General features: G+C 41.1%; 1 protein-coding gene across 1 annotated transcript; it reads right to left on the minus strand.

The window, feature by feature from the left end:
- Nucleotides 1–1,600: 1,600 nt before the first annotated feature.
- On the minus strand, nucleotides 1,601–2,715 carry sox21b (SRY-box transcription factor 21b). Its single transcript, XM_007890787.2, has one exon. The coding sequence runs from the start codon at nucleotides 2,533–2,535 to the stop codon at nucleotides 1,792–1,794; it is 744 nt and encodes a 247-aa protein (XP_007888978.1). The 5' UTR covers nucleotides 2,536–2,715; the 3' UTR covers nucleotides 1,601–1,791.
- Between the last annotated feature and the right edge of the window lie 16,244 nt (nucleotides 2,716–18,959).

Raw genomic sequence — 18,959 nt, forward strand, 5'->3', positions numbered from 1 at the left:
GCTCCAAATACACACAAAACCAGCAAACAACATACCAGCTATATTGAATTCATGTGGCTTCTAAAAGAAATACAAAAAGTGAATAATACCAGGTTTACGTCAAACGGATTATTGCTGCTTTGAGAACCAGCAACACGAAAAATCAAAAATGCTAGATTCTGCATCGATAAAACCCAAAGACACTGAGCAGCACTTTACATTTAAAAAGATAATATTGCAACTTGTGGGTTTGATTGTGTTGTTATATATCAAATGCCGTTCATGTCGGTTACACGTGTATCACGGATCGTTTCTTTGAAAACAAAAGGCATGATTTTGACGAGCAAGTATCGATCTCATCTCCTGTGTTCAATCCAAGAGAAAAAAAATAAACTTAGCACTTGTTATGACTCGGAAGTCGCTTTGTTGCACCAATAATACAAACAGTAATAAAAATAACGAGTAGCACTAGATGGCAGTGTCAGAGGTCATTGTAGTGTGGCCCACATTACTGCCATGTAGAACTTCAACAGCAATGTCTCTAGTCTAAAACTTTACAGTTATTCCATTAAGTATAGTGCACATTGAATGTTTAACGTATATCCTATTTATTTGCACTTCTTTTCATCCTTACAGTATATTGACCACGGAGGTCCGATATTACCTTTTAATGTGCAAAATCGATAGGACTGAGCATAGTTCCCTATCCGAGGGGTGAGGAATGCAAAAGTAATTGCTGTATGTTTAACTGAGCAATAAATACATGTCAGGCAGCCCAAACAGGAATGAATTCACACTGAAACGGTGCCTCTATCTCTTTTTGTTCGGCTCTAAAGATACATTGAAGTAAGTTTGCATTGAACCCAAAAAGTCAAGTATGCCAGACGAAGACCGAGTCGAGGGTGGAAATAAAATTTTTTAAAAATAATCATGCAACAGCAAACACTCAGTTCAATTCACCGAAATGTACAGATTTACAGTCCTTTCAAACTTCTGTTTCAGATAGACTGCTACAAATGTGTTTAGCAATCCAGGTGTGGTTCATTCGGGTTGTGGAGCAGCAACTCTAGTTAACTATCCATAGGGAAGAGCTACTATATTTACAAAATGTACAATCAGTCCTTTTCAACTCTTTTCTATTGTCTTCTGTGGTTTCACGACAGAAGTTGACGTTGAACTTGTCCCACTGTGTTGTGCAACAGTTAATAGAAACAATATTGATTTTTTTTTACACGCACATTTACAATTTGGGTTGGAAGTCGTCAGTTCAGGCTTTGCCTTATCATGTGCACAGACATGATAGCTGTCTACTTCAGGGATGTATTTATTTATGTACAACATTCAGGAATCCGTCCTCTGTGATTCTCTACACATTTACTTCCTCGGACTCCAGTAGTGCCACAGTGTAATTGCGGAAATTGAGCAGTTATCTTCTGGTCGATGATCCAATCTGTGGTTTGAAATGCACACGACGCACAAGATTTAGCAATCCATCGGTGTTATAAAGCTACAGTCCTTTTCTCCTCTTTTTTTTTAAAAAAAAAGCACTGAACTTTTTCTTGTTGGATGGTAATTTGAGAGAGGTTGTCCGGGAGGGGGAGGGGGGGGGGATGGTGGTGGGGGGTGGGGTGGGGGATAGCCTTTCGTTCACTCCGGGATGATCGTGTGCGCGGATATGTTAACACGGCGATTAGAAGAGCTATCGTTGTCACTACAGTTTCTAGTTGGTGGTTCTTCGGTGTACCTTTCGTTTCCTCGAAGCAGATGTGCGGTTCTGGTGTCAAAACATCAGAGGAAACTTTTCGCCTCCTGTCATAAGGCAGCGGCGTAGGCGGGATAGGGCTCCAGGGTGGGTTTGCTCATGCCGGGCAGCAGGATGTAAGCCAGGGGGGGCTGCAGCCCCGAGCCCGGCCAGGCAGCGCAGTTGCACGGCAGCATGTAGCCCGGGTTGCCGGGGGACGGGTGGCTGTGGGTGTGGGTGTGAGCGCCGCCGAAAGCCGCCGCCGCCGCCGCGGCCGCCGCCGCCGCCGCCGCCGCCGCCCCGCTTTGGTAGGTCAGCGGCGAGGCGTACTGCAGGGCCGCCAGCGAGGACGGCGTGATCTCCCCCATTTTGGAGGCGAGGTGACCGGTGTCGAAGAAGGAGTACTGGTTGGCGGCGGCGTGCGGGAAAAACACCCGGGCTTTCTCCGAGGGGGCGAGCAGGGAGTCGGGCATCATCCCCGAGGACAGGGCGCTCGCCTTCATCCCGTCCTGGTCCGACAGGTAAGGCATAGGGAAGGCGAACTTGTCCTTCTTCAGCAGCGTCTTGGGTTTGCGCCGAGGTCGGTACTTGTAATCCGGGTGTTCCTTCATGTGCAGCGCCCTGAGCCGCTTGGCCTCGTCGATGAAGGGTCTCTTCTCGGACTCGGTTAAAAGTTTCCACTCGGCTCCCAGCCTCTTGCTGATCTCCGAGTTGTGCATCTTGGGGTTCTCCTGAGCCATTTTCCTCCTCTGCGCCCTCGACCAGACCATGAAGGCGTTCATGGGGCGCTTGACGTGATCCGCGGGTTTGGACATGATGCCGCCGCGCACCGACCGTACCGGCAAAGGGCACCAGGAGCAGGTGCTCGCACTTCGCAAACTTCTGCGGAAACTTTCTGGTGACTTCGGGGCTGTGGTCTCGGCCCTCGTCAGCGAATCGCATTCATAATATGTTGTTTTTTTTCACGTGCGTGTGTGTAAAACACAAAATCCAAACGGGGGGGGGGGGGGGGGGGGGGGGGGTGGGGGGGAGGGGAGGGGGGAGGGAAGGGGCTGTGGGGAGGGGGGGTTGGGGGGGGAGGTGGAAAGTCTGGTGAAAGGAGAAGCGGATCCCACTCCAGGTGTGTGCAGGTCTGTGTCGCTCGCTTAAAGTTGGACGACTCTGTAGAGGAGTGAGTGTTGCAATCTCTGTGTGTGTGTCTCTGTTTGTGTCTGTCTCTGTGTGTGTGTGTGTGTCTGTCTCTCTCTCTCTGTGTGTGTGTGTGTGTCTGTCTCTGTGTGTCTGTCTGTCTCTCTCTCTCTCTCTCTCTGTGTGTGTCTGTCTCTGTGTGTGTGTGTGTGTCTGTCTCTCTCTCTCTCTCTGTGTGTGTCTGTGTGTGTGTGTGTCTGTGTCTCTGTGTGTGTGTGTGCCTGTCTGTGTGTGTGTGTGTGTCTGTCTGTGTGTGTCTGTGTGTGTGTGTGTGTGTGCTCTGTGTGTGTGTGTCTCTGTGTGTGTGTGTGTGGCTCTCTCAGGCACTGGCCGCCGCTCTCTCCTCGGCTGTCTGTTAAACCTGGATGGCTCCTTACCGCAGGATCCTGTTAGTCGGGAATGAGGACAGTCCACTGATCGCAGGAGACCATGTGAACCTAACTTCAAAGCAGGTAGACTCCGGGACATGCGCAGTCTCCCGCACGCAAAAGCTGACATAATGACTAAAGGCGTTGTTAATTAAATGTTTATCCAATCGCTGGCGGGTCACAGGCACATCGGCAGCACTGTGTACATGTGAAAAAAAATGCATTTGTTTTTAGTCATTTTAATAATCGTGTTGTCATTTAAAATGTTTTCTCTTTTTCCACCCCCCCCCCCCCCCCAACCCCCAAAAAAAATATCCAGGGCAGACAGGGCTGGTACTGCAATCCAGGCAATATTTGACTTGATTGTATCCTGCAAATCGTTGGCTCCTGATGTGACTGTTGAACTGCCCTGTTGTCAAGTTGGGTTATCAGAGACTGCTGTACCTGATCCCCAAACTGATAAGGTATTATCGGAAGCTATTACTTAACAAGCCAGTTCCCAGTCATGCAAACAGCACAGACCAACTGTAACGATTATGGGCTGCAAAAAAAAAAAAAAAAAAAAATTTTTTAAAAAAAAGAGAAAATCAGTATGGGGATGGACTTTTCAATATTCCAGCCCGAGTTTATTTAATCACACGGCCGAAAGGTTGTGCTAAAAGGTAGTTTATGGAGAGATCGGGCGAGTGAGATAGAATTTGAGGATTTTGGGGGGTAAATCTAGGAAACTTGATTTTGAGAGTAAAAACAGATCATCTTGAACGCGAGGAACTTGTGATGAATGCGGAAGCAGTCGGGGGGGGGGGGGGTACCAGCCACCAAGTACACAGACTCCGGGATGGGTTTGTGTAACTGGAGTAATTATAAGATCTGAAGCTCTGTTTCCTCAGAACACTCATCCAGAATAAACATTTTTAAAGGAAAGCTTCCGCAAAGTTTATTTGCTGCTCCGCACTCCCCCCCCCCCCGCCCCCCCCGCAATTACCCACTGTACTTGCGAATTATTAAACCAAACCTCGGCGCTCTGGAAGTTTACTGAATTAAACATGTTTAAGTTATACAAGGGTTTGTTTTATCTCCCGGGAAATAAGTATCATCCGCCACACTCTCAGTTGCAAAGAATCGTTCCGAATAAACAGAGAAGATTTCGCTCTAAACCGTGTCCTAAATACAAGGTAACTGGTTGTAAAACGCAGAAGGTTCATATGCTTTTGCTAACCAGCGTGAATGATAGTGTCGCACACCGGGGGACGCCGTAATCCAGTTATGATACATTAAAGAGAGCAGTTACATGAAGAAGCCGATTTCACTTTGTGATTATGAAAAATGCAGAAACAACAATAACCGACAAACGGTTTTGCCTGCGACTGACTCCCAGTTAATTTCAGACATGAGTAAGCTGTAAAAACCGATTGCCTAAACATTTCACCACATTTGAAGAAGTAATTTGGTCACTCATGTTTACCCGTGTCTCATTCGTATTGTTTCTGGCACCAACACACAGTCCGCCCTTTTGAGGTCTACTGCTTTACTTGCCATGAAATATTTGTTAATGCAGTATTATTCACACTTGAAAGCGACTCATGACAATTGTGGCTGTAGATAATACTGTTGGAAATATATAGTGAGAATATGACTTTCCGCAACGAGAAGGGGTGTTAAATAAACGATGTTAATCATGTTTAGTCAAAGGAAACTGCATTTCTACATGCGATGTGAAATGCAACTGTACAGTGCTTAAATATGCCGGAATTAAGGACATGCGTTTAATTGTTGCTATATATAAATTGAACGATCACAGCATTATGTAATGTGAAATTTGATCAACATTTAAAATTAGATTATCATATCAAACCGATGTTTGAATACTGATAAATACACGAGCTGCGTTGTATTAAGGGAAAAAATATAAAAACGAATATGAGTTGTGTCTTAAGGAGACAGACGATGCATTTGGTTCTGTTAAAATCCGAAGCTTCACAAGGTGTTGAGACAGATGAATATGCATAAACTATGTGGACAGAAAATGTATTCCTTGAAGGAAATCTGACCTGTCTTGATCAATGTATCTGTTTATTCTAACGGTGGGATTATAACTACGGTATCATATTGTGTTTCCTTTGCGCTAAGAATCTGAGCAGCAGTGTTTCACAGAAATTGATTTAAATTGTTGAGTCTGTTAAAATAACTTACTGGCGAGCATTGATCTGCAGGGCTAGTGGCTATGTTGACAATCTACTTCTGCGATCTGTCTTTGCGGTGGACGTTAAAACCACAGTGATATTCTCTGCAAACATTCAGAAAGATTATACTTTTATCTTTTTCCTATTTTACTTCGTATTCAAAACGTCTCCGTAGGCTCAACGTATTATCTGGCAATCCATCCGTTGTGTGCAACACCACTCCCACCTCACATTGTAACTATCAAATGTTGCCAAATGCCAAGCTGAGTGGTACCTCCAACCAGTTGATTTATGATAAGCTCTCTCTATTTTCCAGCTTGTCAGTTTTATAACTAATATATAGTTTATTCTCGTCGTAGCAAATACACAATGCCATACAAACCGCCAGTGGAACAAAAATACATTTCCTGTCATTTTGAGTTTTTTTTAATGAAATGCGCAATTCATTTTTTAAATGAATGAATTTGGTGTGTCATATATGTGAGGTGTATAAGCACTTGGATGCTTCAATTAGTGGCGTATGTGTGTGTGTATGTGTGTGTGTGTGTGTGTGTGAGGGGTGGGCAGCCCCAGTACCGGTATTCCCTGTGATATGCCATCAGCAGCTGGCGCAGGTTCATCTGATTTGCTGTAGACAGATGTGTGAACATTATAGTGTGTGTCTGGAGGTGGGGCACCTTACACAGGGGATCCGGCATTGCAAGGCATGGGTATTGCATGGTAGGGCAACATTCCCCTTCCCAAACACAGCACTCTTCATCGACATTAGTACAGCAGTTTTGAAATCTTATGGGAATAGGATTGCTTTAGCCTGTCCCCAACTGCCTTTTAAAATGAAACATTCTTTGACTCGGAATAAAATATTAAGTGTTGCCTCATCTTGTCCTCACCACTGCTTTGCAGTCCAATCTACACAGGTATGAGATGCTTCTGTTTTCGATCATCATCGCGGTCTTTCCCCAGAAGTCAAACCTGGACTGACATAAGTCATGCAGCTTCATCCCAGCATCATCCGCTATTTTGTACTGATGTTATTTCTCATTCACACATTGAAGTCTCCAGCCTGTCCAGCACACTACCTGTCTGTACAATCTTACCACATCGATTATCTCTCCTACCACGGAACATTCATTTGAGAAGGTTAAAATCCAAATAGTTGTATATTTTACCAATATTTGGCGGGAACAATTGAACTAAGATATATTCAACACTACGAACTCCCCATTCAGTGTTCAGTTACCAGTTCCCTCGAAATGAATGATAATAAATTGTTATTTCGAAACTATAAATGTGTTCTGATCCGGCAAATGATCTAATATAAATTTATTAGAAGCCATATTTCTCATGTTTGCACCATTCTTGTCTGAACAAATGGCCTCTGGAGGTTGTTGTTCCGTTTGAACTGGTTGGTTTGATAGAAACAACTTTGAACCGTCAGTTGATTGCTGAGAGGGTATCAATGTAAAGGCGATGTTATAGTGTAGTAAAATAAGCAGATCCGTGACAAACGCAGATAGTATGAACGATATAATAATAATAATAATAATAATAATCCTTGCATTTGATATAGCGTTGATAGCACATTTATTTCATATTATTCGCCTTTCCAGAATTACCAGTCAAAACAAATCACGAACACCCAGGCCTTTGTGGACAGATAAGACTCTCCATGAACAGGAAACCCATCATCGCACAATGAAAAAAAAGGTAAGTGCTCTTTAGTAACAATCTGATCACATTAATTGTTTATCATGGACCTGGTGCGTTAAAGCGAACTATACAACTATATAACTGAGTATTTTAGCGGACGCTTAACCAACGTTAATTATTTTGACTAAGATAACTAAGAATAATTTCTTTCCATAAGATGCGAGAACATTTTTTTTCTCTGCCAACCTGTGCAGTGAGACCACGAATATTGCAGGGGGTTGGGGGTGGGGGGGGGGGGTGTTATTTGAAAATAAATCTTTTTTTTTCGCACGTACTCTTTTATTTTCTCACAGTGCGCGCTTTTCATTTTTTAAAAAAAAAAATAATTTGCATTTGGCCGAAATATTCAGCGTCGTGTTCTTGTTCCCCCTTCTTCACATTTGGCACTTGTCACGAACTGTCGAGGAATGAAATGAAATGACCTCTGGCCCAGTTTAATATGGAGTTGGGCGATCATAGCGAACTAATTTCTGTGTCCAGAGTAATTATCTCCGACATGGTTAATTAAACCTATCAATTCCGCGCCACTTTGCAGTTGTCATACACAAGCGCTTCACCACACGGAACTTCCTCCTTCACGGTGGCAATAACACTCCCTGCAAAAAAAAAAAGTGGGGGGTGGAGGCGGGGGCAAGGCTTCAGCTGCAATACAGTAGATCCGAGAGGCCACTAAAGACTGGATCAGAGTGGAGCTGCTCAAGTACGCACCGCTGCCTTACACCGCATTAACACTGAATATCGAATCCTGTTAAAGGGCTCAGTCACCTGTTAGAGAAGAGCTTTACAACGAGGAGGAACGAAAGGGATGTGCTGGACCCGAGGAATCCTTTCCCCGGGAATTCCTTAATTCATCATATTTGGGGAAAGAAGCTGCAGACTCCGAAAACCGATCTATCCCGAATCTGGCATCCAGGCCAACCTCCACTCTTTAACATAAAGTATATCATATTTCGGTCTCGGGACGGGAGGGGCTCGGATGCCAAGATTATTTGGGAAGTTTAAAGGGTCATGTTTCCTGCAGATCAGGTTTTGTCTGACACGCGATGACACACCACGCAGTTCAATCTTTGCAAGGATGGCTTTGCGAGAATGTGCGTGAAAATTTACACGAATAACCCGACACTGCAAATCTGCACTTGCAGATGTGCCGGTAGCTACTCGCCAGGACTTGATAAAGCAAACTGCACACCGTGAGCCAAAATAGCAACATCAGCTATATATATATATATAAAAAAAACTCCAGCCTTCACATCATTTCGAGTAGTTTGGATCAAAGGAAAGATTGCAACCGGTTGAGAGAAACGTATCGGTTTGCTCCAATATGAATATCGTTGCTTTTTACATGTGTCAGACACGGAAACAACCTGTTTTACTGAATATAGTGAATACCAAAATAACTGTCTCATTGCTGTAGTCCCGATGCTAAACAAAAGTGCAGAGGTCAGCGAGAGTATAAAGGCCGATATTAATTCACCGTTTATTTCCCTCGTTTCCCCCTCTCTTTTTTTCTCTCTCTCTCTCTCTCTCTGTCTCTCTTTCTTTTCTCCAGCAGACGTAGGGGGAAAAAAAAAAAAACGGATCTGAAAAGGACTTTCATTCGGCGCGTTTATCCAGTCGAGGAGGTTTTGTGCCCGAACAAAAACCCCGGGTTGGGAGGTTTTGTGAGAGTGTTGTTTGTTGAAGTGGAGAAAGAAAAACCGGCGGCTTTTGCCTCATTGTGTGAAAACCAATCAGTGGTATTTGGAAAACTGTTAGCATTGTGCAGTTATTCTTGTCTTTTGTGAGAGGGTTCTTTTCACAAGGTTTTTTTTTTTCCAGCCGATCCAGCTGGCCAGAGTGAATAGCAGTGCAATGTGTACACGCTTTGTCCCGTTAGCCCTTCAAGTAGCCCTTATTGAATAGACTAAGTTGACACTGCATGACAGTGAAACAAGATAATAAAAATACATGAGCCACTGAATAGAAGCAGGCGCATAAATAAATAAATGGGTGACCAAAACTGGATAAACTGAATAACAAAACGGTGAAAGGAGAACAAAAAGATATTTAACACGCCGGATTAGCATTAGAATGCAATCTACAAGGCAGAACAATTGATGAATAGGTTTACCGGCCGAGAAAGAAATGGACTAAATGCCTTCTGAATGGATGTGCTTTGCAGGACTGAATGGGAAAAGGTGGAGTTCGAGTTATATGCAAATCGATGAGAGAGAGAGAGAGAGAGAGAGTGAGGGAACTTTTTTTTAAAAACACACACACACACACACACACACAGGAAAGCTCCCGCTTTAGAGGATGTTTACCGAAGCAATCGTTGGTATTATATTTTATTGTCACGATAAATTCCAATTGATCTGGAACGGGCGATGAACAGTTATTGTAAGTTCAACGTTCCCAAAGGAATTCAGAAAAGAGGACGATGTAGATCGTCTCGAAGCACGACAACTGGACGTGTTTCTACACGATTGCACCCATCGTTCATCTTTCTTCTATTAAAAAAAGAGAACTCTCCCATTAATCATCAGTGTTTCAAAAGGGAAGGGAAGGAGTGAATAACATTTAGTAATACGGAAAGTTGAACTCTATCCAAAAACCTGCAGATTGTTTGCTCAAAAGGCACAGCGTATGTTTCATTGCGCTTATTCATTACATCCAAGGTACACGTATATTGATTGAATCAGGAGGTTTATCTACGAAAGGAAATGACTGAACTGTGAACACACACACACACACACACACACACACACGGTGTGTAGCTATGTCACTCACGGCGATCGATGACTGTGTGAGCGTGAAATGACCAGGTTCAGGTTAACGTGCAGGTGTGCATATGATGATGGTTGGTTCTTATCAACAGGTGGAGCAGTAGTTCGTTTATGTTGCAATGCGTATGATACGTGTCAGTTAAATTCTCGGTTTGAGCAGCCGCTTTAATAATTAATACACGGCGAGTCTTCAGTCTGTTCATTTCAACCTTAATGACGAGAGGGTGGGGGTGGGTGTCGTCAGGAAGCTTTGGCCTATCTTCTTCTAGATGCTGATGCATCTTCTATGCTTTTGTTCAGATTTTCTACAACTTTTGCATATTCCAAGCATTCACGTTTTTCTTTTTTTTAATATATTCCTGGAAGCACATTTTAATGCTCTGCAAAGAGCAATATACCAAAGGAAATGTTAGATGTTTACAGGCGCAGTCAGTCTTTCATTAATACAAGAGCAAGGAATATGCATATATATATACTAATATAATAATCCTTGCATTTGATATAGCACTTTTCACGTCTTCTCGACGTCTCAAAGCGCTTCACAGAATATACTGTAAAATTAATTGACTATATTTTGTGGGAAAAACGCGGCAGTCAATTGCACATAGCAGTGTCCCACAAAAAGTCGGGAATTGAAGTGACCAAATTATCATTGTTTTTTTTTCCAATGATAAAGGATTATTTGAAGGATCCACTTGAAGGAAGTGGACTGCTTTCATGGCTCAAGTTCAATCATGCCTTTAGAGGAAGAATAGCAGATCAGTTTTGATATGATCACATATAAAATCAATATAACAATATTTCCATCATGGAAAGTTGCATTTTGGTTCAAATTATGGCACTATATCGGTTTTCAGCTCTTGCAGAAAAAAACACATGTACCAAATTTTAACAAGGCAAACCCATTTGAGGCAATGTAACACATGAAATGAAATTGATACAACTTATTTAAAAAAAAGAAGAAAAACAGATATAATAAACATTAATCCTTTCATTAAAAAGTAAAACAAATACATAGATAGACAAATGAAATTACATTGCAATTTATATTTATATAACATCTTTCATGTCAGGAGGATGTCCCAATACATAGTCACAGGAATGGGCCTGATCTGGGGGTGGGAACCAAGGGGGTGAGGAGGGGAAGGATAATTGAAAGTGCAGTCAAATAAGTACATTTTGAGACATACCTTGAAAGAGCATGGGAGGGAGGGAGTCAGAGGGACTCAGAGATAGAGTTCCAGAGAGTAGTGGCAGAATGAAAGTCTGCTTCCCAATGGTACGGCAGAGAGAGTGGGTGACTTGACCTAAATTACTTAAATGTCAAGAAAGTAAAGCGAGATCTATTTTTGACAATTTTAAATAAATGACAACATTTATTTAAGCAGTCTTATTGATGATTGATAAGTGATCAGAAACGTATTTTAAATTTGTTTATTTTGTATCAATTTAAAATAAGATTTGTGTTTATATAACTCATTTTTATGTTGAAACATCTCAAAGCACTTCTAATAATAACCTTTGCATTTAATACAGGACCTATAACATCAAAGCTGGATCAATTTAACTTTTCAAGACTGAGGGGGATCAATTTTTGTTAGGTAAGGGTATCAAGGGATATGGAGCAAAGGTGGGTAAATGGAGTTGAGGTACAGATCAGCCATGCTCTAATAGAATGGCGGAAAAGTTCAAGGGGCTGAATGGCCTACTCCTGTTCCCATGTTCCTATAAAACACCTCAAAGTGTTTTACAGTAATTGTTGTCCAGTATAATGACTTTTTGAAGACAGAAATGACAGCCAAGTTGTGCGCAAACAGCATTGATGTGAATAATCAATGTATCCAAAGAATTTTGGTCAGTTACAGCAGAGAAAATATTTTTCTGTTTTAATGTTTTATCTGAAACCAACATGTCTGACAATCCAGAAAATCCCCATTACTCCACTAAGTGTTCGTCTAACCTGTGCCTCAAATATCTGACTTGAACCAACAACCTCTGATGTAGTGTTTCCAGACTCTTTGACTAAGGAGGAAATTAAAGCCAAGTTTGATCCAGTTCTCACCTGATATTCACCCACATTCACACACACACACACACACGTACATACATGCATACATGCATACATTTTACAGTAGAAGTCATTACATAGTCACCAGAAATGGAAACTCTTCCATTTGATATAGCACCTTTCATGTCAGGAGGACGTCTCAATGCACTTCAGGATTTACCGAGAAATGTATTGTGTACGCAAACATTAACCTAATTTGTGCACAGCAAACCTGTCAAGAGCCATAACGTGAATGACCAATTTTATATGGAGGAATTTGCCCAGGACAGCAGGCGAAACTCCTCTTTTTGAATCCTGCTATGTAATCTTTAACAAAATCTTGGTTTAATATCTCAACAGAAGGACAGCAACTCTGACAATGCAGCAATATCCCAGCTCTGACTGTATTACAGTATCAGTCTAGATTGTTAGTTTACAGTCTCAACTTGGGGCTTGAATTCATACCTCTTGACTTAGAGGCAAGAGTGCCATCATCTGGGTCTGGCTGACATATTTATAAATGTTGAGAATGACTTCTGACTCACCAGGTTGAGGCTAAGAATGGAGTCTTTTTCCGCCTTTTATGCCCACTATCATCATTGAGCGCTCCCAGGTCTAGTGTAGTATGCATTAAATGCAGAGCAAAGCTCTATAATGGCACAACAATATGCATTAATCGCAGCTTGAGGAAAGCACCCCTTTCAGCATTTCTGTGATATTTCTATTTACCACAGTAATTATATCAGCTCTCTGAAAGAGTTCCAATTAATACCAATCTGTAGTCAGTTTTGTGGAGTAGACCCATGCACAATGGGATTGGGTTGAGAGTAGCCAAAGACGTTTTCACTTAGAATTTGGACAGACAAATATCTGTTCAATCTGAGCTAGTTTCAAACCTAGAAATTTAGATCCTAGAAATTGAAAGAACACTGTGCTAAGTGTCCATTTCTCCAAATTCTCTATTTGCTCAGAGGGAGGTTTTATTAATAGCCTTTCTATTGAAGATAGGAGGGAAATGATTTCAAATAATGGTGGAATAAACAATCCAGAAATGTTTCTTTGCATTCTAGCGAGTGGTGTGAAGGGAGGATGTTTTCATGGAAGAGCATCTGCTATCGATGTTTAGGAGGAATTGTATTGTGTGTTAAGAGGTTAGAAACTGAGGAATGTTGTATCAAAGACCCACATGATTCCAAGAGAGATGAAGAAGAACAACAAAATTACATTTGTGTAGTGCCTTTCATGTCGGGAGGACGTCCCAAGGTGCTGGACAATCAGTGTTTCGGACCCGAACTTGGGGTCAGGATCAGGGAGGATGAAGGGGAAAGGAGGATGATCGAAGGCACGGTTGAAGAGGAGGGTCTTGACACGGGTCAAGGGAGGGGGCGAGGTGGAGGGACTGTGGGATGGAGTTCTAGAGGATGGGGGCAGAGTGGCTGAAGGTCCACCTACCAATGATGGGGCGGGTGAGGCAGGGACATGAAGCAGGCTGGATCCCACTGAGCAGAGGGAGCAGTTGGTAGGGGGCTAGGAGGTTGCAGAAGTACAGGGGAGCAAGGCCATGAAGGGCTTTGAAGCTGAGGACCAGGATTTTGAACTGTATCTGTATGATGGGAAGCTAGTGGAATTGGGTGAGGATGGGGGTGATAGGATCACGAAGACTGGTGTAGGAAAGGACACGGGCTGCAGAGTTCTGGATGATGTGCAGCCTATGGAGCGAGGAGTTGGGAAAATGAATGACCTCAAAAGAAATGCCATACCAAATAGTTCTATGGGGGAAAATGATACAAAGCTTTAAATGCAGTATGGGAAATATTTTAACAAAGAATAAAATAGAATTGAAAACTAAGGTTGTCTGCATACTTGCAGCACATTAAAATTGTATGTGCTGATCTGATAGTATTGCAAGGTTTTGCCACAAAATATACAGTCAATTCACTTTACAGTATATCCTTTGAAGCGCTCTGAGACATCTCGAAGACATGATAAGGCGCTATATCAAATGCAAGGATTATTATTATTAAACACTCTGGTTCTTCACTGTGTCAGTACTGGAATATAGTCACTTTCTTGCAGGCCAAGATACCCACAACTAAAGGGCAACCAACTGGAGGAAGCTGTCATGTCGAAAGTGCTCCCTACCCTCTGAAGGTCAGTAATCAAGTTACGTGGCACTTTACCCCATTAGTATTAATCTTACTACCTGGCAAAGCATAGGTCCACATATGTGCACACAATTAGTGGCAATGGCAAATCTGACGATGACGGAATCTTTACTATGCTGCTGGCAGTGTTGAAATATGTGGAAGAACTTACTGCAGGCTTTGATCAGTATCTCCTTTAAGTGATTTAAGGAGACAAAATCATATCAAGTCCATCAAATCTCTTTCTTATAAAATATATTGTAGGTGTATATCCATTTAACTTTAAACCCCTGAGGACATTTCCGCACATGTGATGAAATTCAATGGTAATATTGCAATTTATATTATGTGGCTTGATAGCAAAAACCCAGATGTATCATTCACCTGAATATTTTTGTAGTTAATATTTGCAAGAATTCAGCTGTAGGAATCAGGTGCGATTTGCTAAATACTGTATTTTTGATAAATATCAGTTTGTAAATAACTAGGAGACCCAGGCTTATATGGTTATGCAATATACCATTTCTTTCTGGGATATTATAACTACCATAAAGAACAAGCTATTGAGTGATTGATAAAGAGCTGCAAGACTGTATACCATTATTGTCAAGTTCTGTGTATGTAGCAATGGAAAGCTGTGCTTCTGTTGCCAAACCTTATGGACAGCCCAGCTGGAAGAAGGTGTGTTGGCAGCTTTCCCTGTCTGAAGTGTGGTGATGTAATAATTGCCAGGAGGTTCCCATTGCTAGATCTTTCTCTGCACAGAGGGCGTTCCTGCTGCAAATTTGTTCTTTTCAAAAGGATGTTGATGTTGCAGGGAGTTCCTCCTGCAGAAAATTATTTTTTAATACTCAATCAGTCACTGAATTAATCTTGTAAATGGACACAACTGGAGAAAATTTCCTTGAGGATTTTCTAAATAAAATATTAATTTAAATTTAATAATAAAAGTAAATGCTTTGAAAAGCTGTCAAACCTTGTTGAAGCAGAGACTCTGTGGGAAAATCCAGAGCAGTGGGGAGGCTGAGGGTACTTGGCTTAGCACCACAACATCCACTCTAAATGCCTCAACTGAAGAAAAAGTAAAACTCTGGTCACAAGGACAAATACAGGTAAGGATATTTTTATTATTGAAAAATTAAATGTAAAACATTGTTCATTTATTATTTTGGGTCTATCATTTTCTGGCACTTTCAGAAGAATTTTAATAATAATAATTCTTACATTTGATATAGCCGCTTATCACATTGTTGAGATGTCTCAAAATGTTTCACAGAATATAATGTAAAGTGAATTTAAGTCCATAACAGAACCCTATCTTGAGAATTCTAATCACCCTTATTTTAAATCTGACATTAGCTTTTTCACATAAATTAACTGTTTCCATTAAAATTCAGCTACACAATATTGAGTTTGCAATAATAAATAGTGATGCAGACTATGTGTAGAATACATATTGATACATGGAAGACATATTAATAATACATAGAATAACCTAGTAAGGTTAGTGCAGTCAGTCATAGGTTATCACATGTAAGATTAGATTTGAACAGAATAGAATATGGAAAATATTGTGACTTTGAGCTCAACTGAAGAACAGTAGGAAAAAGTACTACCTGAGGTGGTATTGAGACATAGAGACTAGAATGGCCCAGGTTCATTCCTAGTCTGTGCTCAGTTAGCTGATCTCAACAAGGATGGTGGTAGTATGGTACAATTGGCCTCACCACACTTAAGGAAGGGAAAAGATAGTCTTGATTCCTACTCCTAATTGCTACAGGTTAAAGCTCTAAGCCCGAGAACCATCCTTGTTCCACTTCTTTGAAATTTCTCTAATATTTTAATATCCTCTTTAGGTTTGAGTGCCCAAAATTGCATATAATATGCCAAATGTAGACTTGTGATCAATACAAGGTTAGAATAGTGGCTGTTGACCTATAACATACGAACATAAGAACTTGCTAGACGAAAGAAGATCAAGATCCATCCAGTTCATCTTTCACCATCCTGGCAATCGCATGACATGTCATGTTCCAAACTATATATTGTATCCCAAGATATTATTTCCTAACAGAAAGCTATCTAATTTGTTCTTGAATGAATCAACACTTTCTGCTTCCACCATCTCCCCAGGGAGCCTGTTCCATACATTTACTACTCGCTCACTGACACAGTGTTGCCAGATTCTTTCTGAATTTACCCTCCTTCATCACATTTATCCTCCAGATTTAACCTACAATTAATTAAATTTGGTTATAGTCATTTCACAATTACAAGAAATCTTCAGTGAATGATCAAGAAGCACATCATATTCCTTTTCAATCCTGCAAATTGTTAGATTCCCTCCTCCATTTCATACAGATTCATGGCTTCTTGATCCAAAATGTATCATCCTGCATTTACCTACGTTAGAATCAATTTGTTTCTTCCTGACCAATTCGCTCCAGATCTTGTGTGTTATTGATCCTCATGTCATTATTCACCTGCCTGCATAGCATCAAGAAATATTACAAGAAGTGCTCTCCTCCAAGTTATGTATGTGTGTCATTCATTTTAAGATACTTATGTCTTATTGGTTACATGTTAAAATGTGTGGGATGAAGTTAAAGTGTGTAGCTTAAGATATTTGTACTTGAGTTAAATGATGATTTATTCAGTTTAGTGGTTACAAGGTAGTGATATAAGGCATTAACTACTAGAGTGAAGGGATTATATGGTGATTCAGTGTAAAATAGCCCCAAGCAATGCTAAAATCAGTAGGGATTTTAAATTTTTTGGCTGTGAATCATTTTAGGCACATATGTTTCAGTGTCTTCACCAACAAATCTCCGAGACATCCTTTGGTGCGTGGCACCTTTACAGAGTTATTTTCTGCATCTCTTCAGATATGGAGTCTTTTGATGCTAATGCTATAATTTCCACTATTCATTAGAAGTTCCTAGTAATCAGCTGCACATTATTTCTCAATGAACACACGGTAATGATGTCACTGCCGTTAACCTTTCAGTATGTATTTCATTGTTCCATCAATAGAGAATCTATTAATTATATGCATCCAATTACCGGTTAAACCCAGCCCAAAATTCAGACAAAAATTGTAATAAGGATGATGAGTTCACAAAGCAATAATCTTATCCCAGGTTTCAGATGAGAGATGTAAGATACTCAAGCTTTGATCTTAGGGTTTGCAACATCATGTTAACCCTGGCTAGATTACTGGCTTGCAGTTCATTTTTACCTACTGTTGTGCTGTATATTATTATTTCAGCTTTACGGATGCCACAATATGCAGTTATAACTTAGTGTGAACATGCTTGTTTTTATTAAGCTTTGTTGATGGTCTCATCTACTCTATTATGTGTGATGTGAGTGACGTGAAAGGAAGTTATGCCCTAAGAGTTCCCAATCTCAGGTCCCTAAACTGGTGAAGTTGCTGAGAAGGATCTAGGCATTTTATAACAAAGCGGGAGCAAAAAAATCAAAGGCTGACTAAAGGAACAATGACAACAACAACCTGCATTTACATTGTGCCCTTCACCTGGGATAGCGTCCCAGAGAGCTTGACAGTGGCGGAGTCTGATCCCGAGGCAGGGGGAGAAGGAGGGAGGAGGAGACCATAAGCACAATTGAAAAGGAAGGCGGGACTTGAAAGTGGGGAGGGCTGGGGCAAAGTGGAGGGATTGCGGGAGAGTTTCGAGGCATAGTGCCTGAAGGCACAGCCACCAATTGTGGAGCGGTGTGGACGAGGGACAAACAGGAGGCCGGAGCCAGCTGAGCAGAGGCAATAGGTGGTGGAGTGGAGGGTAAGCAAATCGGATAGGTTGGGAGGTGTAAGAGCATGAAGGTATTTGAAGACGAGTGATAGGATCTTAAAATCGATGCGTTTGCTTTCAGTCATCTTTCCCCTACTCATCCCCCTCAGATCCCACCCTCAACTCCAGTGCTCAACAAGAATTATTAAGTGCTCTGGGATGTCGTCCTTACGTGAAAGGTGCTATGTAGTGGAAGCTGTATTTTCCACTTGAGCTACAGAAATTTTTGATTATTATCCTCTTATTTATTCCACTTTCTGTTTATTGTTACTACTGTACTTTTCTAAAGATCCAATTATTCTTAAGAATTTTAATTATTTTGAAACTGATTTTGTCATTATTTTATAATGGATTGTGTGACCTGTTTCCTTTTTATAAAAAAGTTCACCCATATCTACTTATGGTCATTTTCTTGTCACCCCAAGTCAAATTTTTGTACCTGCAAAATAAAGGGGCTTGATAAGTTAAAATCTATTGAATGCAAAATGTTTCTGTATAAAATAAAGTCTTTCTGCCTGAAATCCTGTTATTGATACTTTTTTAGTTCAACGTCACTTTATTCTTGACTAATGAACTGAAAGTGACAATGAGTGAATGCCACAATGTTTCATTGTTAGCAAATATCATTCACTCTCATCTGTCTCTTTTGGTTTAGTAACATCAGGACAGATGTGCTTGCCAGAAATCTGAGCCATCTCCTTCAGGTAGCACAGCTTTGACAGTCTGTTGTTTGTGTGGTATTTCCAGTTTTCCTCTGTGTTTCAGCTAATAGTATTTATGATAAAAAATAGATTATGCTTTGTTTTTATTTCAGGTTTGGAAACTGATGGATAGATCTCCTTCATGGATACAAAGCTGGATAGGTGACCTGTACCTATAGTTGCTTAGAGGTCCCTGGTAACTTCACCCATTGAAAGGCTAATTATTATTTTTTTAAATTAATTGACATGGTTATTTCGTACACGTGGAAACTTGGGTGTAAGCATATAGTGGAGTCCTGTAGCTCAGTGGTTAGAGCACTC

Source organism: Callorhinchus milii, unplaced genomic scaffold, assembly GCF_018977255.1.
Source record: "Callorhinchus milii isolate IMCB2004 unplaced genomic scaffold, IMCB_Cmil_1.0 Scaffold4, whole genome shotgun sequence".
Taxonomy (NCBI): Eukaryota; Metazoa; Chordata; class Chondrichthyes; order Chimaeriformes; family Callorhinchidae; genus Callorhinchus; species Callorhinchus milii.